Source organism: Acomys minous (assembly GCF_964271855.1).
Source record: "Acomys minous genome assembly, chromosome: 15".
NCBI lineage: Eukaryota > Metazoa > Chordata > Mammalia > Rodentia > Muridae > Acomys > Acomys minous.
The window spans coordinates 99,089,000-99,116,334 of NC_140497.1; the positions used below are offsets into that span (position 1 = coordinate 99,089,000).

The 27,335-nt window shown below is 54.1% G+C and overlaps 2 protein-coding genes across 6 annotated transcripts; one reads left to right on the forward strand and one right to left on the reverse strand.

The window, feature by feature from the left end:
* Nucleotides 1-526: 526 nt before the first annotated feature.
* NAB2 (NGFI-A binding protein 2) lies at nt 527-6,531 on the forward strand. 5 transcript variants are annotated; one of them, XM_084758240.1, is made up of 7 exons: nt 531-906; nt 2,286-3,159; nt 3,598-3,731; nt 4,034-4,085; nt 4,172-4,301; nt 4,503-4,694; nt 5,678-6,531. In XM_084758240.1, the coding sequence occupies exons 1-7, from the start codon at nt 824-826 to the stop codon at nt 5,785-5,787; spliced, it is 1,575 nt and encodes a 524-aa protein (XP_084614366.1). In that variant the 5' UTR covers nt 531-823; the 3' UTR covers nt 5,788-6,531. The 5 variants fall into 5 exon arrangements, with proteins under 5 accessions (XP_084614369.1, XP_084614366.1, XP_084614368.1 ...); XM_084758239.1 differs by lacking the exon at nt 531-906 and adding an exon at nt 1,044-1,231; XM_084758241.1 differs by lacking the exon at nt 531-906 and adding an exon at nt 1,444-2,037.
* Nucleotides 6,485-26,063, reverse strand: STAT6 (signal transducer and activator of transcription 6). The gene is made up of 22 exons (XM_084758238.1): nt 25,765-26,063; nt 21,603-21,739; nt 20,911-21,049; nt 20,584-20,667; nt 17,867-18,005; nt 17,704-17,756; nt 17,407-17,555; nt 16,670-16,801; nt 16,368-16,556; nt 15,451-15,538; nt 15,176-15,298; nt 12,204-12,296; nt 11,729-11,935; nt 10,279-10,373; nt 10,053-10,189; nt 9,568-9,714; nt 9,293-9,356; nt 9,112-9,216; nt 8,828-8,911; nt 8,003-8,068; nt 7,776-7,904; nt 6,485-7,691 (listed from the first exon to the last, which is right to left on the reverse strand). Exons 2-22 carry the CDS (start codon nt 21,716-21,718, stop codon nt 7,499-7,501), a joined length of 2,532 nt encoding a protein of 843 aa, XP_084614364.1. The 5' UTR covers nt 21,719-21,739; nt 25,765-26,063; the 3' UTR covers nt 6,485-7,498.
* Between the last annotated feature and the right edge of the window lie 1,272 nt (nt 26,064-27,335).

The following is a 27,335-nucleotide window of genomic DNA, read 5'->3' on the forward strand; positions in this document are numbered from 1 at the left end:
GCAGGAGGAACTGCACACCCCGACTCTTCGGCAACTTTTCCCTGATCACTTCTAACATTCAAACCAACGGCACGGCGCGGCCTGAGTGTGGCCAACGAGTGTCCCCACTGTTGTTTAGACGCGTGTGCACGTACGTGCGCGTCTGTGTCTTTGCATACTAGTGCGTGGTTGTGAAACTGCGCTCTCAGCTCTCAGGGGTAGGAGTGGTGCAGGGAGTAGGAATGTAGCCGGCGGGGTGCTCACGTGGGTACGTGGGCGCAGAGAGGGCCGGCTGTGCATCCGGCGTGGGCGGCGAGGAGCGACCTGCCCCGCCCGTTGGGTCCCCAAGCTCCCCCTCCACAACCCGGCCTCGGTCACCTCGGTCCCCAACTCGGCGCCTGACTCTTGTGTCCCTGCCTCCGCCTCCTGCTCCACACCTCCCCCGCCCCCCAAGTCTCCTCCTCCCAGTCTTCGCAGCACCCTCTCCTAGGCCCAGAGGCCTCAGCTCCCACCCCCACTCCTCCCCGCCCCGCCCCCCCTCCGCCTCCTGTCCCAGCCCCCGGTTCTGCCCACGCCCTCCTCCCGCCAGCCCGGCTTCCAGCGCAGCGCCGGGCCTCGCTCCCCGTGCGTCCTGCGGGGGAGGAGGCGCGGAGAGGCGGCAAGCGCAGCCGAGGAGGTGGGGGCAGAGGCATAGACAGAGGCGCGGAGGCTCGGAGCGAGAAGACGTGGAGGGAGGGACGGAGCCTGGACAGCGGTGGACCCGGGCCCCGCGCGCCAGGCAAAGTGCTGCGCCCAGCAGGCGCCGGGCACGGAGAGGGGAGGCAGGGGTGATCTCTGGCCGTCCATGCACAGAGCGCCCTCTCCCACAGCGGAGCAGCCACCTGGCAGAGGGGATAACACCCGCCGGACCCCGCAACCCAGACTCAAGTTAGTGGGCAAAAAGAGGTTGCAGGGAGTGGGGATGGGTGGAGCTGGACTCAGGAATGGGGTCCGGAGGGTGGAGGTCGAAAAGAGGACGTGGGGAATCGGAATGGGGGTGGGAGGTGGAGACTGATTGAAAGGGGGGTGAATATTCGAATTAGGGGACACTGGGCGCAAACAAAGACCTGATGAACCTGGATAGAGTACTGCCTCGTCTTCCATTCCAGGTTTATTTACTCAGTGGGCATGACCTGGCACGTGAGCCCCCTGCAAAGAGAGTCCTTAAGCGCCAGGGGAACGTCCAGAACTTAATCTGTCAACAGTGCGAGGGGTAGGGGCCTTTAGCTGGCTCCGTGTGTCATTAGCAGGCAGCGCACCATCCCTAGGTCCGGTAGAAGGTGCTTCCATTGAGTTGAGGGAGCATCCGCGGGGCTTGAAGTGGGTGTGCTCAGGTCTCGTTCTCATTAAATCACCGTTTACAGAGTGGGGAGGGGGGTAGTTCTGGTGTGCAGCCCCTTCCTCAAGAGGCCTTCAGCCACTCCCGCACCCCCTTTCGAAGGGTGGAAAATAAGGAAGAGAAGAGTAGGCGGGAGCCCCCGGGCGGTTTTCGCCCACAGACGCTGCCACTGGGGGAGTGTGTAGGAAGCAGGGCCCCAGAGCAGAACAATCGAGGCCCTTCCCCCATCGCCTGAGAAGTGAGGGGCCTGCTGAGTAGTGGGAAGGACCACACAAAGGGGGGGGGGGGGCAACTGAAGGGTACTGGGAAGCCTAGAAAGTTGGGATAGATTCTCAGAAGGGTATTCCTAATCCCAGAAAGCTGAGGGCAGAGGACCCAGGGTTCGCCAGGTTCACCGAACGCCCCTCCCCGCGCCCCCAGCCTCCAGGAAGAGGCCACACCCCTCCCAGCTACCCCGGCGTGGAGTAAAACCCGCCTGCAATAGCCCCTACTATTCTACCTTAACTTTAACATGGGATGCTACATGAAGTAATGTTAAGGCTGCTGGGTGTTTAGGGGGAGAGGTAAGCACTGTAACTTGGGGGAAAGTGGGTCTAGCCATTTCAGAGAAATGTTGGTGGGCCTTGGTGCTCAAGACTGCTGCCCCAGACCCGAAAGATCAAGTTTAAAAAAAAGATGAGGTAAGCGCGTTTTCTGGTAGCTGTAGATAGGGCAGCTGACCGCCTGTGCTTCTGGGAATGAGATGGCACGGGCATAGCTGTCCCTCTGAGCAATGCGATCTCAGTGTGCTCAGGCTTGGGCACTGGGCAGAGAAAGCATTCAAAGAAGAGAAGAGAGGAGGAAGTAAAGAGAGGACAGTTGTTCTTGTGGGTTGGTACCCAGCAGGGGCCCTTGTACTCACTGCCTCTCTCCTGTTCCTCCTCCTCAGGGCGAGTGCCCTAACCATGGCACTGCCTCGAACCCTGGGTGAGCTGCAGCTGTACCGGGTCCTACAGCGGGCCAACCTCCTTTCCTACTACGAGACCTTCATCCAGCAGGGAGGGGACGATGTGCAGCAGCTGTGTGAGGCGGGTGAGGAGGAGTTCCTGGAAATCATGGCACTCGTGGGCATGGCCACCAAACCACTCCACGTCCGCCGTCTACAGAAAGCTCTGAGAGAGTGGGCCACCAACCCTGGGCTCTTCAGCCAACCAGTCCCTGCCGTACCTGTCTCCAGCATCCCACTTTTCAAGATCTCTGAGACAGCGGGTACTCGGAAAGGGAGCATGAGCAACGGGCATGGCAGCCCGGGAGAGAAAGCTAGCAGTGCCCGAAGTTTTAGCCCCAAGAGCCCCCTTGAACTTGGAGAGAAGCTATCACCACTTCCTGCAGGTCCTGGGGCAGGGGATCCTCGGCTCTGGCCCGGTCAGAGCACTCCTGAATCGGATGTTGGAGCAGGAGGAGAAGAGGAGGCTGGGTCCCCCCCTTTCTCCCCACCTGCAGGAGGAGGAGTCTCTGAGGGGACTGGGGCCGGGGGAATGGCTGCAGTTGGAACTGGGGGTGGTCCAGACCGCCTGGAGCCAGAGATGGTCCGCATGGTGGTGGAAAGTGTGGAGAGGATCTTCCGGAGTTTCCCCAGGGGTGATGCCGGAGAGGTCACATCCCTGTTGAAGCTGAACAAGAAGTTGGCGCGGAGTGTGGGGCACATCTTTGAGATGGACGATAACGACAGCCAGAAAGAGGAGGAGATCCGGAAGTACAGCATCATCTATGGCCGCTTGGATTCCAAAAGGCGGGAGGGCAAGCAGCTCAGCCTGCATGAGGTGAGGACCTGTGTCCTCAAGACCACCCTTAACTCCTGGGGCTCCGGCCATTTGTCCATTTGCCTCTGAGAATTCTTGCATTCTCCCAACTCTATATGGCCCCTTTGACCACCTGAGATCCTTACACACACACACACACACACACACACACACATACACACACCTAGCCCCAGGTGCTGCTTTACCTCCCTCAACTAAAGGGGAAACTGAGGTAGCAGGGAATCCAGCTGCTCAGCCCTGTGCTGCTCACATAATCCCAGGAGCAGAGGAGGCCTTGGTAGGGACACTGTGCTACGAGTCCCCACCTCTGTCTTCTAACCTCAGAAAGGTTCTGGGTATTGTTTTAAAGCGAGCATCCTTTGGATGGGCCTCCCTTGGTGAAGGGGTGCAGCAGTAGGAGGAACTGGCTGTTCACACAGGCTGTCCCTCTTGCCACAGCTGACCATCAATGAGGCTGCTGCCCAGTTCTGCATGAGGGACAACACACTCTTACTGCGAAGGGTAGAACTCTTCTCCCTGTCCCGCCAAGTTGCCCGAGAGAGCACCTATCTGTCCTCTTTGAAAGGATCCAGGTGAGAACCCCTTCCCCAGGGCTGCCTTTGGTTGGACCCCTGCCAAGGAGTTGGATGTCTTCCCCCCCCCCCACCCCACTTACAGCACAGGCAGCTCTGGGCTTGCTTTCCACCCACCTGCATGTCTTCCTCTTGCCAAGTCAACTTGTCTGAGGCTTGCTCGTTACTCCTAGTTCCCCCCCTCCCCAACAATAATAATGGGACTTGAGATTCCTATTCAGCTAGCTTCCTGGCCAGATTGTGTGCCCTGTATATTTCAGGGCCCTTCCTAACCCCACTTTCCTTGCTCTCCGTTTCTGTAGGCTTCACTCTGAAGAATTGGGAGGCCCACCACTGAAGAAACTGAAACAAGAGGTATGGTTTTGGAGGGCAGGGAAAGACAGCCTCCGCCGACCACTGCCTTGTTCCGGGCCTCATTTCCCAATTTTGGGCACCCACAGGTTGGAGAACAGAGTCATGAAATCCCGCAGCCTCCTCCAGGCCCTGAGTCCTATGCACCCTCATACCGGCCTAGCCTAGAGGAGGACAGCGCCAGTCTGTCTGGGGAAAGCCTAGATGGCCACTTGCAGGGTGAGTACATTAGTTTTCTCTGCTTTGAGGGGAGGTGGGAGTGGGTGGGTGGGTTGCAAGGACGAGCCAGGAGTCAGCTGCCTGGTACAGGGTTGGGGGTCCTGGCTGGATGGGGGCAGAGGAGCCTGTGGGAGTGGCTGTCGGTTGAGGGTGGGTACCGTTGGCAGCAGCCCGTGACCTGACCAGTGCCCATGCCCACAGCTGTGGGGTCGTGCCCAAGGCTGACGCCGCCCCCTGCTGACCTGCCCCTGGCATTGCCAGCCCATGGGCTATGGAGCCGCCACATCCTGCAGCAGACACTGATGGATGAGGGGCTGCGGCTCGCCCGCCTCGTCTCCCATGATCGCGTGGGCCGCCTCAGCCCCTGTGTGCCTGCGAAGCCGCCTCTCGCAGGTGAGGCAGCCAGCAGTGCTGTCCCTAAACACCCCAACTACTCAGGCCCACAAGTGGGTCCTCGTCTAGGACCCGAGGGATACCACTGTCAGAACAGTAGAAAGGGGGTCAAGCTAGCCAGACCTTGGGGAGGAGGTGGGGAGGGGCAAGCTGCTGCTGGGTTCTTTCCAATGGGGAGGGTCTGACCCAGGTGGGGAATCTTTGACCAAGGAGCAGAGAAGAAAGGAAGGATGAAGATGAGCTAGCGAGTCGGCAGTCAGGTTAGCCTGGCTAGAACTGCCTGATGAAGGGGGTGGAGTCACTGGGAGTTGTGGAGATAGGGTTCCCCAGCTTCGACGCCGCCGAGGAGCCCAAAGCTAGGCGCTTTTGTGTGTGGATAGGGAAGGAGTGGGCCGGTAGAGGGCCGGGCAGCCGCTGGGCTGAGAGTGACGCAGCAGACAAAGCCACCAACCCTGGCTTGGTATTTTTAAACTGTGCGTGGGTGGGAAGTGGGGGCGGGGACTGGAGGGGGGCTTTTCTTGAGGGAGGAGCTGGGAGTCTAGCTTCCTGTGTTTCCCCTGATTTGGCTACCCAAAACTGGGGGGTGGGACGGGACTGGGGGGCACTTGTAGGGAGGGTGAGGACTGGGAGGAGGCCGCCAGAGATGAGTGGGGGTGGCTGGGCCTGGGGAGGGGGGAGGGGGAGAGGTCAGAGCCAAGCCGCCCCCACAGCTCCTGACAGAACCAGAAATTCCAGCAGAGCAGAGGCGGGCGAGACAGAGAAAGAGAGAGACACACAGAGACAGAGAGCTACACACAACCAAAATAGGAGGGGGTGCCGCATACACTCGGGTATGGAACCCCCATACACACGCAGTGGGCAGGAGGCAGTTATTCAATAAATGGAGCTGCCTTAACATTCTTCTGTGCCTGGCCTCACTCATAGCAGCTTTTCTGCTCAGCCGGCATCCCCGTTGTTTTAACCAACCTGATCTTTTCCTACAGAATTCGAGGAAGGCTTGCTGGACCGATGCCCGGCTCCAGGACCTCACCCTGCTCTGGTGGAGGGTCGCAGGAGCAGCGTCAAAGTGGAGGCAGAGGCCAGCCGGCAGTGAAAATGATGGTGTCTCAGACCCAGGACCCAGGCTTCTGGTTCACTTAGACCGCACCCCCCACATTCTTCGTCCTTGCACTCTTGTCACCAACCCTTGAAGGATCCTTCTGCTGCCCTTCTGCCTCCAGTCTGCTCCATGGGCACAGGACTATGGGGCTTCAAGCAATAACAAGCAGGGGCCTGGCCAGAGGACACCCGAGGGTGCAAGGTGCGCCCTCACCCGGCTCAGGGGCATGGGCTTTGTCTCCAGCCTGCTGGGGCTCTTCCTTCCCTCATACCACACACACACCCCCATTCTCCAAGTGGCTACTGTTCTGAGCAGCTGGACTCAGCGTGGACGTAGGGAATGAACTTCCCTGGGGAAACTTACAGTAGAACCGTTTGCTCTGAGACTGGGGGGCCTGGGAAAACTGGGTCTCCCCTCCCCATTCCCACTTTCTGTGCTTCTAGTTTGTTTTCTTTAATTTAACAAGTGCTGCAGTTTGCCCACCCACTCTCATCACTGGCCTCCCAGCAGTTCTCTCTTGCACTGTGTGTGAGGGTGCCCTTCCACTCCCCCCCCATCCCCCCTACCATTCCCTCCACCAGCCCCTCCCCTCAAGAGGCCTGGGTTGGACCCTGGGTCTCCTCAGGCCGGCAGGACTGCAGCACCTGTCGACCACTTAGAGTGTCTTTCTTTTCAGATTGTGTACAGTAGATTATTTATTTTGTTATTTTGGAATAAAATTTATTTTATGGCTTAGGATCCATGACCCCCCCCCCTCTCCCCGAGTAAGGAAAAAGACTGCGTGAGATGTGATAGTGGAGCTGGCAGTGGACAGAGAAGTACAGGGGGAGGCACCAGTTGGGGCCCCCAGCGCCCAGGGAGTCTACACAGTGGTCTGTAGGGAACACTGGACTCACGGAGTCGCCAAGGCTGTGGCACATGTCACAGCCACACAGCTACTCCCCAGACGACATTGTTGGATTGTTACGTCTCGTACAGTGTCTCAGGCTTTCAAATATGTGAGGTTGCAGGGCAAAAGCAGAGATAAATGTTCTGTGTGGTCATACAGTGAATGTGACGTCTATAGAGTAACATGTCTCGGGTAAACATTGGTACAGCTACACACACAAGCTTAGCTCTTTTAACACCAGTCTCAACTGTCACAAGGGCTGGGGTTTTTTGGCAAGAATTTGGAACTTTGGAGATTTTTTTTTTTTTAAAATCTGGGCAAAATGCGTATCAGAAACCATATACCTACACCCTCTCTTTTCCTCCCACCCAGGGTTTCCTGAACCCATTTCAATGCCCTAGGTCTATGTCCTCTATGCATGGCAGTGTCTATATGTTTCTGCATGTGTGTCCCAGGCCCCGGCTCAACACAGGAGCCGTTGGTGTCCTAACCTGTGCTTGTATAGTTCCCCCTCCTGCTCAGCCTGGTGTGTGTGTGCACGCTTGTGCGCGCGTGTATATGCGTGGTGCAGGCATGCAGGGGCCTGTATCACATTAGAACCTGAACATCCCCCTGCTCCCAGTGCTGGGAAAGGGGGCCCTGATGTGGTAGGAAGGACGGAGGAGCACAGTGGCTCCGTACACCTAGCGTTCTTCCAGTCAGTTCTTTCCGCCTGACCAGGGAACAGTTGGACATGAGAGGCACCTGCATGAGCAGGTGTCCAGAGCAGGTCCATAGAGACAAGAAAAGGCTGTCTTTGGGCTTCTTCAGCTGGGATCACCAACTGGGGTTGGTCCTTAGGTCCAGGTGAGACATTGAGATCCCAGATTGCCCGTAAGGAGATGGTTGCAGGAGTGGCTGGGCGCCCAGGGGTCCTCCCCCTGCATCCCCTTGGCCCTCCAGGAGAAGCTTGGTGAGGTCCTGTTCAGTGGGAGGCAGCAGGGGAGGGAACAGATGATCTTCACTGACCCTGCAAGGAGGAGGGTAAAGTAGTGTGGTAGACAAGGCTCCCATCTTTCCCAGCCCTTGCTCCCCCAGGCTGCCTGCCACTCACCAGGTGCCCTGGGGGAACGGTCCCACAGGTTGAGGCAGGCAGCTTTCTTCTGCCATGGGCACATCTGAGCAGAGCAAGGGGTCTGGGCTAGACACGGCATGCTCCTGGGACCGGCATTGCAGAAGGCCCCTGCCAGGGGTGGGTGGGGATAACAAGAAATTAGAAGAGATGGGGTAGACAAGGAAAGAACAAACAGGGTGGGGCCAGGAGGGGGCATTGTCACTTACTGGGGGTGAGGCTGGTCAAAAGGCAGGCTTATCTGACTCATGTTGGGGGGCATTTGTAGGTGAGGCCTGGAAGCAGGAAGTGGGAGAGTTTCACAAAAGTTAAGACAGGGAATAAGCTGCCAGGCCAAGTCCTGATTGAGGAACATCTCCCAACCAACTTCTCTGTGCTCTGAGATCAGATTTCTCCCTGTAAAATGGTGTGTGTGTGTGTGTGTGTGTCCGTGTCTGTGTCCAGTTTCCAATGTTCCAATGTTTCTTTAGTCCAAACTATGCCCTGTTTCCTAGGTCCACCCCACATCAACTCCCAGAAGGCAGACTCTCTTGTCAAAGGGCTGAGTGAACAACTGAGTGGTACTTGGGGAAGAAAAAGGTCTAAGCCATTGTGAGGATAAAAAAGATTAATAAGTAAGAGCCATGGCAGCTGCTGGGATTAGCTCAGTGGTGGAGCACATACTTGGCGTGTGCTCAGCCCCCAGCACTACAATAAGATAACAAATACGTTACCGTAAATCTCAGAGGCGAGAGCGATTATGCTTACGGTGTTTGCTATAAGCGCTACACACACCAAGAGTTCTAAAACATTCACAATAAGCTTTGTGCTATAGTGGGGGAATGCCATTAGCATCATTGTCACCAGGGGATAATTAATCTAGCTAGAGTCAGCAGAGCTGGAATTCAAGCCCTGGCCATCTGAGTCTTAGCCATCACTCCCACAATGAGGGATGAGGGCCAGCCTGTGCTCCTGCTCCCATGTAAGCCCCGCCCCACCCCAGGGCTTGTGACCAGAGGCTGCCCCCACCCCGTCCTGCACAGGTTCTGACTTACTCCTGAAAGGCTGGCAGCACACTGACAGACTCCTCCAAGGGAAGGCTTTGAAATGGGTGGATGGGATGAGACTGTGAAGGGTACCTGGGAAAGAAAGCCAACTCTGATGCAAGTATCCCCCAACCCCCTACCCCCCACCCCCCCACCCCTGTCATAACTCCACACCCTGCCTCCAAGAAAGGAAAATTCTCTGCTTCCATCTGAAAGGCCAGCTCTCTCAGCCAGCAATGTTGAAAGCCTCCTCGACACAGGCCAGGCCCTTCCTTGTCCCTCGAGCTCCTTACACCATATCTGAGCTGAGCTGCATAGAGGAATCAGGGGCCATTCCAAGATCATAAGGGGACACCATGGCGGGCATCTGGGGCTCTGGAGTAGGAAGGGGCTGGTCCCTGAAGGAGGAAAGGGAGCACCCATGAGTGACAGGTACCCGTCCCCTAGTCTCCACCCACTAACCCTGACGCTCACCTTTCCACGGTCATCTTGATAGTAGTTGAGACATAGCCTCTCAGGTCCTTCCCCATCTGTTCAGCTGTGGTGGGAAGGAAAAGAGGGCTGTGGAGTATCCCACCGGCAAGAAGGTGGCAAGGAGGAAGGCTGATGGGCAGACGGAGGTGGGGCTACAAAAGTGGGAGGGAAGATGGGGGGAGGGGGGACAACACACAGCAGGCAGAAAGGGGAGGGGGGTACAGCTGGGACAGGGAGGAAGTGGGTGACAGGAGGAATCAGAGCTGCCTGCTCACGCTTATAGTGGCTCCGGAAAGCCTCATCCTTGGGTTTCTTGGGGTAGAGGTTTTTTAGCTGAGAAAGATCACGGATTCGGTCCCCTAGTGAGCGAATGGACAGGTCTTTGGCAGAAAATGGCTGGATGTTCTCTATCTGTGGGGAGCCTATAAGAGGAAGGAGAGCCTAAGGTCTCCTCTGTCCAAACTTCTCTTCCCCCCAAGCCCCATAGCCCCCCTCAGCCCCATAACCCACTCTCCATCCATCATGGCAAGTGAGAGAAAGCCTATGGTAGAAGCCTTGCATGAAGACCCACTGATCTCCATTGCCATGGGAGTTGGAGGCTAGACCGTAGGAAGATGAGAAGTCAGACCTGAGGAAGAACTTCCTGAAGATCGGGTGGACATCAAGGACAGCTAGGGCATTTCTTCCTCCCGCCTCCCCCCCACCCCCGAAACCCAAGAGATCACAGCATGGAGTCAGAGGGCCGGTTGTGGTGACTCACCATCTTGACCCCGGATGACATGGGCAATGGTGATGCCCCCAATCTCCGAGTCACTAAAGCGGAGGAGGAAGGTCCCATCTGGCTCGTTGAGGAGAAGGCTAGTGACGTACTGCTTGCTAATGAAGCCAATGATCAGTCTGGTCAGGGTGAAGGAGAAGGCATGGCTGTGAGCACTGCGTGCTTGCGGCCAGATGGGGAGCCGTGGCCTCCTGGGGCAGGGACTCACCGGTCTGACCAGTAGCTACGGAGACAGCGTTTGGTGAGGTCCAGAACACCATCAAACCACTGCCAAAACGTGAAGGTACGGCCCAGCAGGATCTCCTGAAGGGTGGAGGAATGCAGAGGTGAGTAGGGTAGGGGAGCTGGAGCCAACACAGGGCTGTGAGAGTGTGGGAGTCAATGAGGGAGGACCAAGGAGGACCTTAGGCCTATCGCCGGCAACCACTTACCGTGACCACATTTGGCACTCCCCTCAGGCTTTTCTGTATATTAATTTATTTGATAATTCTGGCTATAACGTAGCAATGATAACAATGAAACCCAGAAAGGTAAATGACCTCCTTAGGTCCACACTGCTGGTGAAGGACAGGGTAGAGATTTAAGTCAGTGGCCTAGTGTGGGAGCTCCTCCATCATCACTGTGCTAAAACACTGTCCTCAATGGGGGCGTGGCAAAGGTCCATACCAGAGGAAGACAATCGTCCTGAGGTCCTGTTCTCTTCAGTAACACATTCTCTGGTCACGGGAGCTTCTCCCCCACATGTGTTTTGTTTGTTTGTTTGTTTGTTTGTAAGAGGAAAGACCTCAAGTGGGAGCCTTAGCATCTGGTGGCTATGCATGATGACCGAGGACAGACACATGAGCTCTCATTTCCCTGGTCTTATAACCGATTCAGTCCTGAGCCACCTCATTTTAGAGACCGAAAAATACAGTAGCTGATAAGTCAGAAATACAGGGCTCCTGCTGGGCACGGTGACTCACTCCTGTAAATTTCTGTACCTAGGAGACTAAGGTTGGAGCATCTTGAGATCTAGGCCAGCCTGGGCTATAGAGTGAGTCTGGGGACAGCCTGAGCTACATAGCAAGCCCTATCTCAAAAGCAAAAAGAAATCTGGATGTCTTAGTAGTGTCACTCCCTTGCTGTGGTACTAAGACAAACAATAGGACCTCTCTAAGCACAAGCTTGTCATCTGTGAAAGAGACACAAGTAACACCTGCCTGAAAGGGATGTCGGAAGGACTAGGGGAGGTAGCGCATGTAAAGTGTGAAAGCGTGCCTTGTATGCAGTAAGCATCAGCACGCGGCGGCACCTGGTCCCACATGGTCTTGTGTGACTTCACCCAGATTTTGCAATAGACTATCTTTCTAATGGGTCAAAGTCGATTTTTGAGTCAGAGAGCTCTGTTTGCACACAGCCTGAGTAATCATAGAAACCACCTGTAAACACAAAAGGACAGGTCCCCCAGACCAAGACTGAGGGGTGCCAGAGAATGTGGCAGAGTGGAAGAGCTTTCTTTCTGGGCCACAGCATGATGGGGGGGGGGGGCGGGGCGCTGTGAAGACCCTAAAAGTCTATCCCTGGGCAGAGGCCAGGGAGCTCTTGAGTGCCCCAAAGGAGAAGAGCTCGGGGGGGGGGGGGGGGCGGGAGGGAGTGAATCAAAAGAACATGGAAATGACCTTGTTGAACTGTGACCAGGACACACAACGGTGCTGGAAGGCCTCCATACTAAGGCTGTTGTCATTAAAGATCTTCTGGGCCAGGAACAGGAAATGTTCTGGTAGCAGTCCCCGGCTGGTCCCCACCTCAGCCATGAACTTGAGATTCAGAGTTTCACACATTTTCTCCCAGGGCACTCGCTCAGCTACCACAAAGGGCACGCGGTCCTGGGTAAAGAAGGAGAGAGAGCCTGGCCAGTCTTCCTCTGGTGGCTTTGGTTCTGCCCAACTCTCTGAGCTGCCTCACAAACACAGATATCTTGTGGTGCCACGGCACATGACAACTGTTAGTGCTAGCCATGAGAAGCAAAGATGCAGGCTCACAAGAAAGACATTGGAACACGCCTGCCACCCACCAGCCAGGGCAGCCCCCTCCTCCATTTTCCTGCATAAGAACCTACCCTGCCCCTATTTCCCACTCTGAGTCTTTCCTTACCATCTCAGAGAAGGCATTGTCCCACAGGATCGTGGCTTTGGCATTATTGTCTTGGTTGCCATGGACGATGACCACCAAGGGCAGAGACAGGGCCTAAGGGGCAAGGAGAGAAGTTCCTCCTTAGTGGAGTCAGAAGTGTCCTCAGAGAACTGGGTGTTACATCAGCGTCAGCAGCTTGCAGGACATGGCTAAAGGTTGGTGTTACATCACTGGACATTCTGAGGTGCAAGGAGGGTGCTGAGGTAGAGAGACTGTTACAAGTCAGTGCTCCAAAGTTGGACTTTCAGGCTCCAATTCCAGTTCCAATGCCTGAGCAAGCTACTGGGTCTATTCTACAACCCAATGCCACATCTGTAAACAGAGGGTATAAATAGTACCTATCTTTCTATTGTTTTGTTTGTTTGTTTGTTTGTTTGTTTGTTTTTTGTTTGTTTTGTTTTTGTTTTTGGCTTGGTTTGGTTTTTTGAGACAGGGCTGTTCCTCTGTGTAGCCCTGGCTGTCCTGGACTCACTTTTTAGACCAGGCTGGCCTCGAACTCACAGAGATGCCCCTGTCTCTGCCTCCCGAGTGCTGGGATTAAAGGCTTGCGCCACCACGGCCGGCAACAGGACCTGTCTTATAGTGTTATCTAGAGACATTTTTGTTGACACAAGCTAGAGAGTTATCTGAGAGGAGGGAACCACAGCTGAGAAAAATCACTGGTCTACAGGCAAGCAAGCCTGTGGACCATTTTCTTGATTAGTGATTGAGGGGGAGGGGCCTAGCCCATTGTGGGTGGGGCCATCCATGGGCTGGTGGCCCTGGTGTAAGTAAGCAGGCCAGCAATGCCAAGAGGAGCGAGCCAGTAAACAGCGCCCTTCCATGGCCTCTGCTTCAGCTCCTGCCTCCAGGTTCCTGCCCTGACTGTACGCAGTGATGGACGTTACCTGGAACAGTAAGATGTAAAAAACCTTCTTCTCTCCAAGTTGCATTTGCTGTGGTCTTTATCACAGCAATAGTAACCCTAACTAAGACAAAACCATCAGACCGTGTGTGCTTGCATATCACTGGAAACAGTGCCTTGTTCTAGAAAAAGTTCTTGGTGTGCGTGTCTGTGTGTGTGTGTGTGTGTGTGTGCGCGCGCGCGCGCGCACCCTGGTCTCCTGATGTATACGAAGCACTTGATAAGAATTAGAGAGGTGTGGGGGGGGGGGGTGGTATAGACCTATAATCCCTAGCACTTAGGAGCTGAGGCAAGAGCTTGAGTTTAATGCCAGCCTGGGCTACAGAAGACTCTATAGGGCTACTGCCGCTGCTGACGTTGGCCATTGCCACACTCACACTTGCACACACACACACACACACACACACACACACACACATTCATTCATTTAGGGATTTCTCCCTGCCTAACACTACCACTATCACCCCCAACCCTGTGTGTGACAGGATACCTTCTCCAAGTTGAGGGGAGCCCACTGCCCCCCACCTCCTTCGGCCCAGAGAGCCTAACACTATCACTACACCCAAGAGCTATGTAGCCCTTAAGCATCAGCATCCGTCACTAAACTTTGAAGCGGCTCAATCCCAGTCCTCTTCCCCTCAGGGCAATCAGCCCCTCCTTCCCACGCTAGGGAGCTGTGGAGACAAAATGGCGGCTCCTTTCAGCACCTCAGCAGGAGCTGTTTATGGTGGCTATTCCTGCTTCAGCCGACAGCTCATTGAAAACTGGACACTTTCACTGCCTCAGAAAGCCTGCTGCCGGCTGCCATGGGAACTGTCCATGCTGACGACAACCTTTCCTGCTTTAGTCTTCACAATGGACTCTTTGTAAATCTTTGACACATTGTAAACTTTATTACCCCTCAACGTAGAAAACTGGCCCCACCCTTGCTTGAGAAAGCTCCAGCAGTCGGGCCAACACCAGACCTCTGTAACTGCTATCTCCAGCCACCTCCACCCCCCTCAGTTGGACTTATCCCTGATTACGCTAATTTGGGATGAGAAGTCTAGACAAAAACCCACCAATCTCTGAGCGTCCCCCAGCTCAGGCTTGAAATCCCACCAATCCACACTCAGGAAATGCCCCCAGAAAGCTCCGCCCCCTTAGAGACTCTGTATATAGGCTGAGTCTGCCCAGTTCTGCCCTGTCTCCTCCCCGGAGCAGAGGCAGCCTCTCCTGGATTTGTCCTTCCACTAAATCTCTTTGAAGAGATTTATCTGCCTGCTGTGACTCTCTCATCAGAAGGAGGAGAAGAAGAAGAGATAATGAAGAAAGAGTAGAGCTCAGGCTCCTAGGCCCCTCAGTTCCTCAGGTGTTGGGGTAACCCTTCCCTGGGAGCTGCGTCATTTCTGTTGAGGAGGCCTCCCCTCGGAGCTGTGAGGTTCCTGGGCTCTGGTGCCTCAGGACACTGTCCTACCTCAGAGTTGGGATACCTTTCCAGCTCTCGGAGTTGTAGACACCCTTAAACCCGAGTACAGAAAGGCAGGCCAAACCAGCCACCCCACACACAACCACAGACTCTATATTAAAGAAAGGAAGAGGAGACGGGAGAGGAGGGGTGCGAGGGGAGGAGACATGAGAGGAACAAAGTGAGAAAAAGAGTTTGAGGGTCAGTAAGTAAGATGGCTCAGTGGGGAGCAGCGCAAGCCTGGCGACCCAAGTTAGACCTCCAGAACCGACATAAAAGTAGAAGGGTTGTCCTCTGACTGCTGCTGTGACACATGCGCTCCCTGCACGATAATGACGATCACAGCATTTAAAGGAAAAGCCTCGAAAGCCAGCGTGAATTACACCACAAGACCCCGCCTCAAACAAGGGAACAGAAACAAAGCAACAACGAACCTTGCTTGCTACACACACTATTCCCTGGACCTGCCCTCCAGGCTTTGTTCCTCTCGGCTCTTCCTGGCCCCACTCTATGATCCCCCAGGGAGGAGGAGGGGGGGTTCCCTGGGTCCCCATGTGCAGCAGAGCTGGGGTCAGCACTCACCTGAAGTTGGATCACCAGTTTGTTGGGGCCCAGTGTGAAGCTGGTAGAGAAAAGCACAGCACACTTTTCCTCCGTGACAGATTCCGTGCCCTTCCGCTCACAGCGCTTGATTTTCTTCAGGAGCTGGGGGGGGGGGGGGGGCGGGAGGCGCAGGTGAGGGAGGGGCGAGAATGAGGGAGAGCAGGAGAGGGTGAGAGAGCAAAGATCTTGAGGGCCACGTCCTGCCCAGGGAGAGTCACACAGTCTGAGGACACCAGCACCCTACTTCCTCTCACCAGGTTCTTGAACAGAGCGGAGCAGCAGTTTCCGGGGATGCTGTTCTCCAGGGGCACCGTGTTGTTAGTGATCTCCCCAGTGCTCTCCCTGCGGGGGAGTCAGAGTGAGCAACCCCCATCTGTGGTGAGGACCTTGGGTCCCCAGGGACTGGTACCGACCACTGCTGTCACTGGCCCTGGCTCTCCATGTCCCTACTAGCATCCCTCCTCCTCTCCCTGAATATGTATATATCCTGCTAGTGTTGAAGTCTTGGCATGCTAAGCACCTGAGCTACCACTGAGCTACACTGCCCTTTGGTTTTTTAAATTTTCATTGTTGCTGTTGCTGTACATAAGCATGGTAGGGTGCATTCGTGTAGCAGTCAAAGAGCAGGTTAGGTTTTAGGAGCCAGTTCTTTCTTTCTTTCTACCTTTAGGTAGGTTCCAGGAATCAAATCTCTGTCATCAGGCTCCTGCAACAAGCCTCACTATGCCGTTTGTTTGTTTGTTTGTTTGTTTTGGGTTTGGTTTTTCAAGACAGGGTTTCTCTGTGTAACAGCCCCGGCTGTCCTGGATTCACTTTGTAGACCAGGCTGGCCTCGAACTCACAGAGATCCTTCACCTGCTTCTGCCTCCTGAGTGCTGGGATGAAAGGCATGGACCACCATGCCCACGCTGTCACTGTGCCATCTTGTTGGCCTCCCTCTTCTGGAGTTTTTAAGAGAGAAGTCTCTCCATCTTGAACAAATTCCCTTCCCTTCTTCCATCTTAACTAGACAGAGGTCAGCAGCACCTCCACACTCTACAGTCGCTTCTCCTAAGCTCCGCCCCTTATGGACGCAGCCCCGCCCCGCCCCCTTGCTCCTCCCACTCCCACCACCCTATGGGGCCTTCTCCAAGCCAGGGCCAGCCACACCCCAGTTACACACTCCACTTACACTCCGGCTCCAGGCCCCTGGGGCAGGCTTAGTTCTCTGGCCTGTTTCTCTGTCACCATGTCAGCCCTGACCAGCGGAGGCTTGGCTGAGGTCCCCAGGAACTGCAGACCCAGCAGGAACCTAACTCCAGCCTGGAACTTAGTCTGTGTCTTCAGAACCTGAGGGGGCTGCTTCTCCACCAGGAAAGAGCTGGAGGAGCGAGGAGAGAGCAGGGTTGGGGCCTGGGTCCAGTCTTCGCGGACTCTAACCCCTTCCCGCCCCTGGGGGCCGCTTATAGCAGACCAGGACCTTGTGGCGGATACCTGGTCACAAGGGCTCGCAGGACTTCATCTAGACGGCTCATCAGCGACGCCTGGGTCTTGGGGTCCAGCTCCCCACTGGCTGCCCCAACTTCCTGCTGCAGCTGGGAATAAATTTCCACCAGGCTTTCACACCTGGGGGCAGGATGGTTGTCAGAGAGCACAGACTGCAGGTTTTTTCTTTTTTTTCTTTTTCTTTTTTTCAGCCCAAACCCAGGGTGAACACAGGATATTGTGTGGCGGGTCGTGGGTGTGGCTACAAGGCACTTGGGCTGAAGCCTGTTCTAGGACCTGCTTTGGCTCTGGATGAGGAGCTGTCAGGGCCCAGACTCCCTGTGGGCCCTTTCTCCCCACAGGGAGTCCCTGAGGCACCAAGGGCTTCTGGGAAAGTGTCATCACCCAACACAAAGCAGGAATGGTGACTAGCACTTGGGAGGCTGAGGCAGGAGGATTGCAATGAGCTCGAGGCCAGTCTTGGTTTACACGGCGAGCTCTAGGACGTCATACAGTGTAAGGCTGAGTCTTAGAAGCAAACCAGAAAGCCAGCCACCCCATTCCTCTGGGCTTGAAGGGATGGTGACTCTCTACCCTGACCCCTCAACTGTGACACCTGTGAAGGTTCTGCATGAGCAGCTGTGCGTAGCCTTACAGGAACTGCTTCACACCTGTGTGCCATCCTGCAGAGACTGGGGTACCCACCCCCAGGTAATGTTCCCTTTCCTGCGGACCCTGGTCCTCACCGATCCTGCAGCCCAGACAGGCTCTCCTCGAAGGGCGCCCCGTTCCCTGCCAGCTGTTGCTGCCTCTTCCAAATCTGAATCCTTTTGAGCACTAGGGCCTGGGTGGCCTCCAGGTCCCCTACGGTCCCCTGCAGCATCGTGGTCAGGTCCTGAGAGCAGAAAGGAGCCTGAGCCAGGGTCAGACATTACCTTCTCCCTGGGACTCCTGGGAGCAGGCCTCTTCCCCGCGGACCCGCCATTAGTCTGTGCCTGTCAGCCTCACCCTTCCAGCTTCCTTGGAACTCAGTCACTACTCACCTCACTTGGCCCAGTGCCATTGGCAGGAGTTTTTATCAGGCTGTGCAGAGACACTGAGGGCAAGGGCAGAAATCAGGGGTGTAAAAAGAATGGCAGAGGTCCAAGAAAAGACCAAGTCTAAACACTTCCCCAAAACACGCTGAGTCCAGGCCCCAGACCCCACCTTGTCCAGCCTTGGTCCCTTGCTGCAGAGATTCTCGGAGAAGGCGGGCCTCCCTTGTCCGGTGCTGAAGCCTTCCAAGGGCCGTAGTAAACTTTAGTTCTTCCTGCTTCCGATGGAAGGGCCCTGGCAGATGATGGAACTGCACAAGGAGGAGCAGATACCAAGAAATGAGTTGCTTCCTGTGGGGAGAGCTCAGCTCAGCCTTTCCCCACATGGAGTCCCTGAGGCACCAAGGGCTTCTGGGAAAGTGTCATCACCCAACACAAAGCAGGAATGGTGACTAACACTATAATTCTAGCCCTTGAAAGGCTGAGGCACCTTGACCTCTCCACAGAAAAGTGTGGACCAGTTTACTTTACTGGTTCCCCAAACCTTTTGGAACCTCCTCAGCATAAGACCTTTTTCCTGGTAGGACTAGTTCCTTAGCCCTCAGTCTGCCTGAAGCCTCCCTAAACGTGGTTTGAGGTCCACTCTAACCCCAGGAACTCCTTCCAGCAACCCTGGGTCTGGACCACTGAGTTCTGGTTTTGGTTTTGGTTTTTTGAGACAGGGTTTCCCTATGTAGCCTTGGCTGTCCTGGACTCGCTTTGTAGACCAGGCTGGCCTCGAACTCACAGCGATCCGCCTGCCTCTGCCTCCCGAGTGCTGAGATTAAAGACGAGCACCACCACGCCCAGCGACCACTGAGTTCTAAGTTTAAATTCTTCCTAGGTTTTCATGGCTTGGGCTAGGATCCACAGGGCCAAGAACCAAGGGGTAGAAAGGGGATGGTGCCACTCACTCTCACCCCTAGTGACCTACTAGGAAAGGTTTTGCTTCCTGTTCCTGCACCATTAAGTTCTGTTGGCCTAGAAGTTTTGGTTTCAGAAAGGGGAGCATTCCTGCCAGGAGCCACAGCAAACATTCTCTGGGCTGGAAGCCCTGACTTCCCCCACCACTTCGGGCTTCTATGCCTTTGAGCCATCAGGCTAAGAGTGTTAGCAGGGATGGCTGGTCCAGATTGCCAAGGGGAGACTGGATTGCCTCTCCACCATGGAGGTTACGGAGGTTACCTCTGGAATGGAGCGATTCGTGACCATCACAAAACACGTATTTCTGACAGTCTTAGGAACCCCAACCATACATTTACTTCCATTGCTACTTCAAAACTGTAATTTTGTTCCTGAGCCAGTGTCTCATTTTCTAAGGCCACCAGAAATAATGTGTCCTCCGATGGTCACAAGCCACAGGTTGAGAACCCCTGCTTTAGGGCGTCTCTCGGTGCTGCCGTGTCCTGTGATTAGAGCTCAACGGGAAACCACAGCAGCCTAACCCAGGCAGGACGAGGAGGATCCCTCAGGAATGAAGGAATGGGTCAGTCCTCCAGGGGCAAATCCAAGACCTGCTGAGGTGATGGCTAAGGTGAAGGAAAGACAGTATGGGTAGTAAAGGAAGGTGGTTATAAACGCCAGTGAAGGGGCTGGAGAGAAGGCTCAGTGGTTAAGAGCATTGGCTGTTCCTCCAAAGGAACAGGGTACAGCACCCAGCACCCACACGGTGGCTCGCAACTTTTTGTAACCCCAGTGTCAGGAGAAGCAACACCCTCATATAGTCATACGTGTGGGCAAAACACCAGTGCATATAAAATAAAAATAAATTATTAGAAACAAATACCAGCTAAGGCCATGTGACCAAGTTGCAGAAATGAAGATTCTAATTGACAGAAATTTTTCTGTCATATTTTGTTAAAAATGTGTTTGTACGGACATTTGGGTTTTCTTCCCTCAATTGCTTTATCATGTATTGTAATATAAATTAAGAGGCTATCAGTGGTTATAATGTTTAAATTTGAGATACCAAAGAATGTTCCTCAAGGGACATTGCTACCTATTTTAGGCATATAATGTGTCTGCAATTGTACATGGCACATTATATCATGTTAGGCGCAGTTATGACTTAATTGTTGTTTTCATGTGGAAATTAAGCATAACCTAAGGAGATATGATGAAGTGTCAAGCCGACAAGCTGTGGACCTGTGGTGGCCATTCTTGGTGGTCAACTGGACTACATCGGAATTAACTAAAACCCAAATGGCTGTGGGGCACAAGCGTGAGGGACTTTTTTCTTAGTTAAATCATTTCAGGTGGGAAGACACATCTACTCCTGACTTTTAAGGTGGGAAGATACACGTATTTTTTTTGGTTTGGATTTGTTGTTGTTGTTGTTGGGTTTTTTGTTTGTTTGTTTGTTTTGGGTTTTTTGGTTTTTGGAGACAGGGTTTCTCTGTGTATCCTTGGCTTGTTTTTGTTATTCAAGATGAGGTTTTTCTGTCTAACCCTGACTGTCCTGGAACTCACTCTGCAGCCAGGCCAGCCTCGAACTCAGTGATCCGCCTGCCTCTGCCTCCCCAGTGCTGGGATCAGGAAAGACCCACCTCTAATCTGATTGAAGCCTACTACATAAAGGGCAGGGAAGGAGGAAGCGTGCCCTCTTTGTCGGCTTGCTCCCGCCAGCCAATGCAGTGGAGGACTGAAGACCAGCTGAGACATCCAGCCTCATGTACTAGATTCCTAGACTCTCTGTTTAGCAGACAGCCATTGTTGGAGTGGCTGGACCACAGCCCGTAAGCCACTCTAATAAATCCCGTATATAAATATCTTCAAATATATTCATTGTGCAAGTTCTGTTCCTCCACAGAGCCCTGAGTGACACAAACGGGAAGTGGGGTATCACAGTACCTCTTCTATAACGGCTTTTTTCTCCCCTTGAAGTATTTGTCTGATAGTGGCCACCAGCTTCAGGGGGTCCCTCTGGCACATGCTCTGTAGAATTGAAAGCGATCAGCAGTTAGCCTCACTCTTGCCCCTCCCCGCCCCCCCCTCCAACTCCTTGCCCCAATTTGTGTATACACCGTCAGAGAGCATAACCATAGACTGTCAAGTTTCATACATTTGCACACTTTAAAAACCGATTTGCATGCCAGCTAGCACCTAACCACAGGAATACCACCAGACCAATCCTCTTCACCCGACCCCGGATCTTTTCCCCTCCCCCTCTATCCCCACCTCCAAGGTGTTGATATGTTGCAGGATGGGGCTTCCTTTCCCCTGCTCTCCTGCAGAGGCCTGGAGACGCTGGACGGTGGCCGAAAGCAGAGCACTAGCCATGTTGTAGCAGAAGGCATCTGAACCAACCAGGAACTCCCTGTGGGGACAGTGGGAAGAAGGACACCTCAGGCCAGGGCTGCCTTAATGCTTCTGAGCCTCAACTCAGCCGCCAATGGTTCTTTTCCCCTTCCTTCCTTCCTCTCTCAATGGCTCGCTGCAGCCGCTACCCTAACCGGTGCCTCCTGCCCCCACACTCTGCTGGCTTGTAAGAGGAATTGCTTCTGCCCCAGCCTTGACCTCCCTTCTTGGCTCAGCCTCGTTAAGAAGTGGAATGTCCACTTGTAGGCATGTGCGGCCTACCTAGTCTAGGCCATTACATACACACAACAAGCCCTCAATCTTGTTTTGTTTCGTTTCTTTGTTTTTTTGAGACAGGGTTTCTCGGTGTAGCCTTGGCTATCCTAGACTTGCTTTGTAGACCAGGCTGGCCTCAAACTCACAGTAATCCGCTTGCCTCTGCCTCCCAAGTGCTGGGATTAAAGGTGTGCACCATCACACCCAGCAAGCCCTCAATTCTGAATTCTACTAGCTGGAAGGGCTCCAAAAAGAGGGGCAATACATAAGGGAAGATACAGAGCAGCGAGACTCACCAGGGCTGGCTCTCCAGCCAGTCAGCCAGGAGATGCCGCAGGTGCTGGGGAAAGTCAATGTAAAGCCTTTGTAGTTTTTCTGGGGGCATCTTGGAAACCAGACCCCACAGAGACATGATCTGGGGTGTGCAGGGTGCCTGGGAAAGAAGAGCAAGATCATAAAAGAGGCTCCCGAGAAACTCTACCTAGCTTCTGGGGCACTGAAGTTCTTCCGCATACGTGGTCCTGCTGAGACCTTCCTTCAGTCTTGCTAGAATGTTCAATCTTTCCATAGCTTCAGATCCTTTCTAGTTTCTCATGGCACAAGCTAAAGTCCCAGAGAGCTGTCTTACGATGCGGGGTGCCACCATCCTTCTTCTGTGACAGCTTCCTCCCTGTTCCCCCCCCCCCAATCATTTCATCATACGCACTGCCATGGCAACCTAAGCCATAGTCTCCCTTGGCCAATGCCCAGAACAGGGCAATACCTTCAGTGGCAGACATGAGCAACCTAAGAGCTACAGGCAGCAAAGTGGGGTGACAAGAGGACATGAGGCAGAAGGGAAGGAGCAGCTCAGTGAGGAACGGCCATTTCCACCATGGCTCAGGACCCAGTCGGGGTCTGGGGGGTTTTAAAGACTGTACTCCACAGACTTTGCCCTTCTTATCATGAAAAAGAGGGCTGAAGGAATAGGGCATCTCTTACATTTTTCGTTTTAGGGCATTATGTTGGCTGTGTTGGCCAGGTTGCCCTTGAACTCCTAAGCCCAAGGGACCCATCATTTCATCTCAGCCTCTTTGGTTGGTTGGTTGGTTTTTTTGGTTTTTCAAGACAGGGTTTCTCTGTATAGCCTTGACTGTCCTGGACTCGCGTTTGTAGACCAGGCTAGCCTAGAACTCATAGTGATCCGCCTGCCTCTGGCTCCCAAGTGCTGGGATTAAAGGCTTGCGCCGCCACCTCCTGGCTCATCTCAACCTCTTAAGGAGCAGGAGCAGGTCCGTGCCACCAGACCTTTGTTCTTTCTAAACAGTTGAAAACACTAAACAATTTGAATTTTTAGTGGTTCTGTGAGCAAACCCAGGGGCTTTTATGTGCTTGGCCAGTGCTCTGAATACATCAGAGGTACTCCTATGTAGCTTAGGCTGGCCTCGTACTCAGAGAAATCCACCTGTGTTTGTCTCTTGCATGCTGGGATTAAAGGCGTGCGCCACCACAACAGGTCAGCCTTGAACTCTTGTCTCCACTTCCCAAGTGCTACAGTCATCCACCACCACAGGAGACTACAATTTTAGTTTTCAATCCATGTGACAGAGTGTCTGAAAAGGACACTCAAGACATCATTTGGAGGTGGGCATGGTGGTACATGCCTGTAATCCCAGCACTCAGAGAGGCAGAGGCAGACAGATCTCTGTGAGTCTGAGGCCGGCCTGTCCTACAAAGCAACTGGAGGACAGCCAGGCCTACACAGAGAAACCCTGTCTCGAAAAACCAAAACAAAGACGTCATTTGGATTCCCAGGACCATGGATAGGTCCCGAAATAGCATGCAGCATCTACCCTTGCTCCTATTATATTTTCTCCCATATATATCTATACAAAATTGAATACATAAGTTGGGCACACAAAGAGATTAACAACAACAACAACAACAAAATAACTTATACAATATACTGCAATAAAGTTGCTTAGAAGTCATATGTTGCTGTTTCTGGTATTTTCCATTTCATGTTCTCAGGGTTTGGCTTACTGCAGGTAACTAAAACCATGGAGAGCCATACCTTAGGGGTGTGTGTGTGTGTGTGTGTGTGTGTGTAGTGTATGTGTGTATATATGTGTATATGTGTGTGTACGGATATTTGTGTATATATGTGTGTATGTGTGTATATGTATGTGTATATGTGTGTATGTGTGTGTACCGATGTGTGTGTGTGTATATGTGTGTATGTACGTGTGTGAGTGTGTGAGTGTGTGTGTGTGTGTAAATATGTGTACAAAGCTGCAGGAGCTGTTGAGGGCAGGCATGGATGGCAGGAATTCCACTGGATCTACTTCCTCTGTCCCTGCCTCCTGACCTAAAAGGTGTCAAACTTCTGAGACCCCCATGAGGCAATTTGAAAGCCGCTTCAATGGCAGGTGCCTGCCTCGCTGAATTCAGTGCCCAACACTGCAAACATCCCCAAGCTAGACAAGGAGTGGTATTTATCATGCACCATTCCATAGACATTTCATCTTCAACACATTAGCTCATTGGAACCCCACAACTGTGTGTGAGTGTGTGTGTGTGTGTGTGTGTGTGTGTGTGTGTGTTCACACGCGCATGTGTTGCTATGGCCAAGCCTGGGACCTCATAAACAGTTGTGAGCTGCCAGGTATGTGTGGCGATTAAAGCCAGGTTCTTTGGGGAGAGCAGCCAGTGCCCCTAACCACTGAACCATCTCTCCAGCCCTGTTTTAATATGCCATTACCCCCTTTCCTGGATGAAGACACTAAGGTTCGGGAGGTTATTTATCTCGCCCATTGGCCGTTGGGCATGGAGCTGGTAACTGGCCTCTGAATCTTCATAGCGCAGTGGTCACCCTTACATACACTGTGTGCTGCTAGGATTCCTTCCTGAAGGAAACAGAGAGGGCAGGAGGAGAGGAGACCGGCAAAGGGAAGAGAGACCAGAGCAGCAGGGGGCTGACCAGCCCGGACTGAAAAATCACGGAAAATCATAGGCTACCTCCTTTCTCAGTGGCTGGGCAGATCAGTGGTTTCCCAGGGGGCCTCAGCTTGCATTTCCTATAACGTCCTCTCAAAGACAGGGAGGGAGAGAGTGGGGTGGAATATCCCTGGGTGTCCCCCATCTCTCTCGACTCCCCCAGGACTCCCAGGTAGAGGAACACGAGGCCCTTTACAGTCCTGCCCCCTCTAGCCATCTTGTCTTGCTCTCTCCCCGTCCCTGAGCTCTTCTTTCTCCTAAAGGCAAAGCCCTCGCCTCTTGCTCCAGGATCCTCTAAAACTGTCTACCCCTTTGGGTGGGGCACCGTGAGGAGTCACATTCGGCTTATTTTCAAATCCTAGGGAGGATTCTTTCTCCTTCTTCCTCCCAGTCTCCAGAGTGCTCAGATTCCAGACCTTTGGCCTAATCCTTAACCCTACAGGGCACTGGGGACCTCCAAGCCACGAGCAGGTCCCATTTCCTCTAAATCTCCTTGGCAAAGTGACTCAAATCTCATCCCCTTCCCTCCCCAGACACCATAAAACCATTTTTCTACCCCCGTGCACCCGGTAACGGTGCTGGGTCGATAGGTCGGGCCAAGACGCGGCGGCACCGTTCGTGTTCAGCCCCCTTGGGAAACGAAGGAGCGAAGGTGGAGCCACACTGCAGGAGGCGGGGCCAGCGCTCCCTTCCAGACTCCCCCTCCCTGCCACAGGGGAAGCCCGTCAGCCCAAGAAGCTTGGTGGCTCATGTCCTATCCCCTCTTCCCCCGAATTCCGAGTGGGACCCCAATATCAAAAGTCTAGAGCTCCTATGAGTTGTCCAATGTGTGTACAAGGCTGTGGTGGTGGCGGGGCGGAGGGGGGGGGGGAATGGGGTGGGGGCGGGAAAGGTAGAGAGGAGGTGGAGCCAGGCCAGCACGAGGAGGGTTAACCCCCAGGCAGCCGCCCTCCCACGGGGAAATCTCAGCGTTTACAGCAGCTAAGTAAGCTAAGGGGGGAAAGTCCCCCTCCTCTGGGGCACCATGAGGTCTCTACAATTGGGTCTCGATCACACTCTCCTGCCACACCCTGAACAGAAACATTTAGCGGGCAACAGCTAGGGCTTGGACAGGCTTGGGGGGGGTGGTGGTCCTGGAACATCAACTTCTAGGGAGGGGCAGCCACGTCCCTCAACCCAGAGGACCCTTCTTCCCCTCTGCCCCGCGACTTTCCAAGTCCCAGGAGGCTCAGGGCTGAGGGTTGAGGAAAGTGACGTGACCAGTTGGGAGGGGAGTCGTGGAGGCCCTGTACCCACCCGAGTCCTTCGAAAGTTGGAAACTGCCAAACCCCAGTGCCATCAGCTACTAACACCAGCTGAAACAGTTTTCAGGGGACCATCCAACCGCCCCGCCCAGGGGAGGATCCCGAGCGGCCCCGAAAATCCACCCCTCACATTTAGCGAAAGGCCCCCCACCTTCCTACCCGCAGACACCCCCCTCACCTCGGCAGCCCCGCTGCTATCTTCTCCCTCTGTCAGCGGGCACTGCCAGGCCCCATGGGTCTGTAGCTCTGTCCAGCGGGTTCTTGGCTGGCCCTAAAAACTCAGTGTGCGCGCACACATCACACACATACACAAACACACCACACACACAAACACGCACACACTCGTCTCCCGGCCTTCCTCTTCACTGTAAACCCTGGCTGCCCCGGCCTGCTGTTTCCGGCTTCTCTGTCTGCCCAGGTCCCTCCCTGGAGCTCTGACGACACAAGAGAAGAGAAAGTGGGCTGGAGGAGGAAGAGGAAGAAAGTGGGGTGAACATATATGTATGCCTCCTGTGTCCGGTGGGGAAGCACACAGCCGCCGCGGAGAGGGCAAAGCTGGAGCTCCATTGAGCCACTCTGGACGAAGGCTGACCCTCACTTACTCCACTCCCTTTAGCAGTGATCCATTTTTCTCGGGAAAGCCATCTAATAGCTGGGAGAGACGTGCCGATCCAAGCTACCTAGCTACCACACAAACTTTCTCCCGGCCAGAGGTTGCCGCCCCCCGCCCCCAGGGACTGTGCTCTGGGGCATCTGATCCCACTGGACTGTGCGCTCCCTCCAGTGGAGGACCCTGTAAGGCCGCTGCGAGCCTGAGGCCCCGCGGAACTGGGTTCACCTCCTTCCTAGGCGGGAACGCCTTAGAGGTCTCGTGATGCTGTGGGGAGGAAGTGGGGGAGGGGAAACCTTAGCTCAGAATCCTGGAAGACTGGGGGTGGGGGGGAATGACTTGGAGGAAGAGGGGTCCACAGCGTGCCTCAGACGCTAGTGATAGTCACTGAGGGTTGCCAGAAGATTTACAGGGGGCCAAGTTTGAACCCAAATAAGTTGCGCAATCTTGGCACCCTTCCTATCTGTTTCTGGGGTAAACACTTGAGACACACCCCAAAAACAAATATGTACAATTTCCCTAGCCACAAGACCACACACAGATATCGCCCCCTCTCTTTTTCCCTCCCCCCCCTCTGCACACACACACACACACACACACACACACACACACACACACACACTCCTTGCTCAGCTTCTGAGTCAACCAACATAACAAGAGGAATTTTCTGTCGTTCTTTTTTTCTGGGGAGGATAGCAAAAGAACCAAACTTGTAGTCAGGGAGTGTGTGGAAGGATGGTGGCTGAGGGGTGGCTGTGTCGCGTTGGAATTTTTGGCTCTTCTGTTACCGGTCAGGGCTGGGCTGAAGAGGCAAAGCCAGGCTAATGCTGCCCCCTGGTGCCTGAACTGATTCCTTCCCCCAGCACATCCGTGGGCACTCACGGCGCATGCTTATTAGATCCAACCAGCCAGCCGATGGTAGGAACAAACTGCACATAAGTATAGCCCTGCCAAAGATGCCAATTGCAAAATTAGCTGGTTCGCTATCTGTAAAATGGAGCACACAAGAGTAGCTTAGCCGGTGGGGCCGTGAGAAGAAAACGCGACAGACAACAGCTTAGAGCAACAGTGCCACACAGTAAACAGCGAGCACTTGGTGCTTCTGGTGCTGCTGCTCCCTTATTTATTGGGGGGTGGGC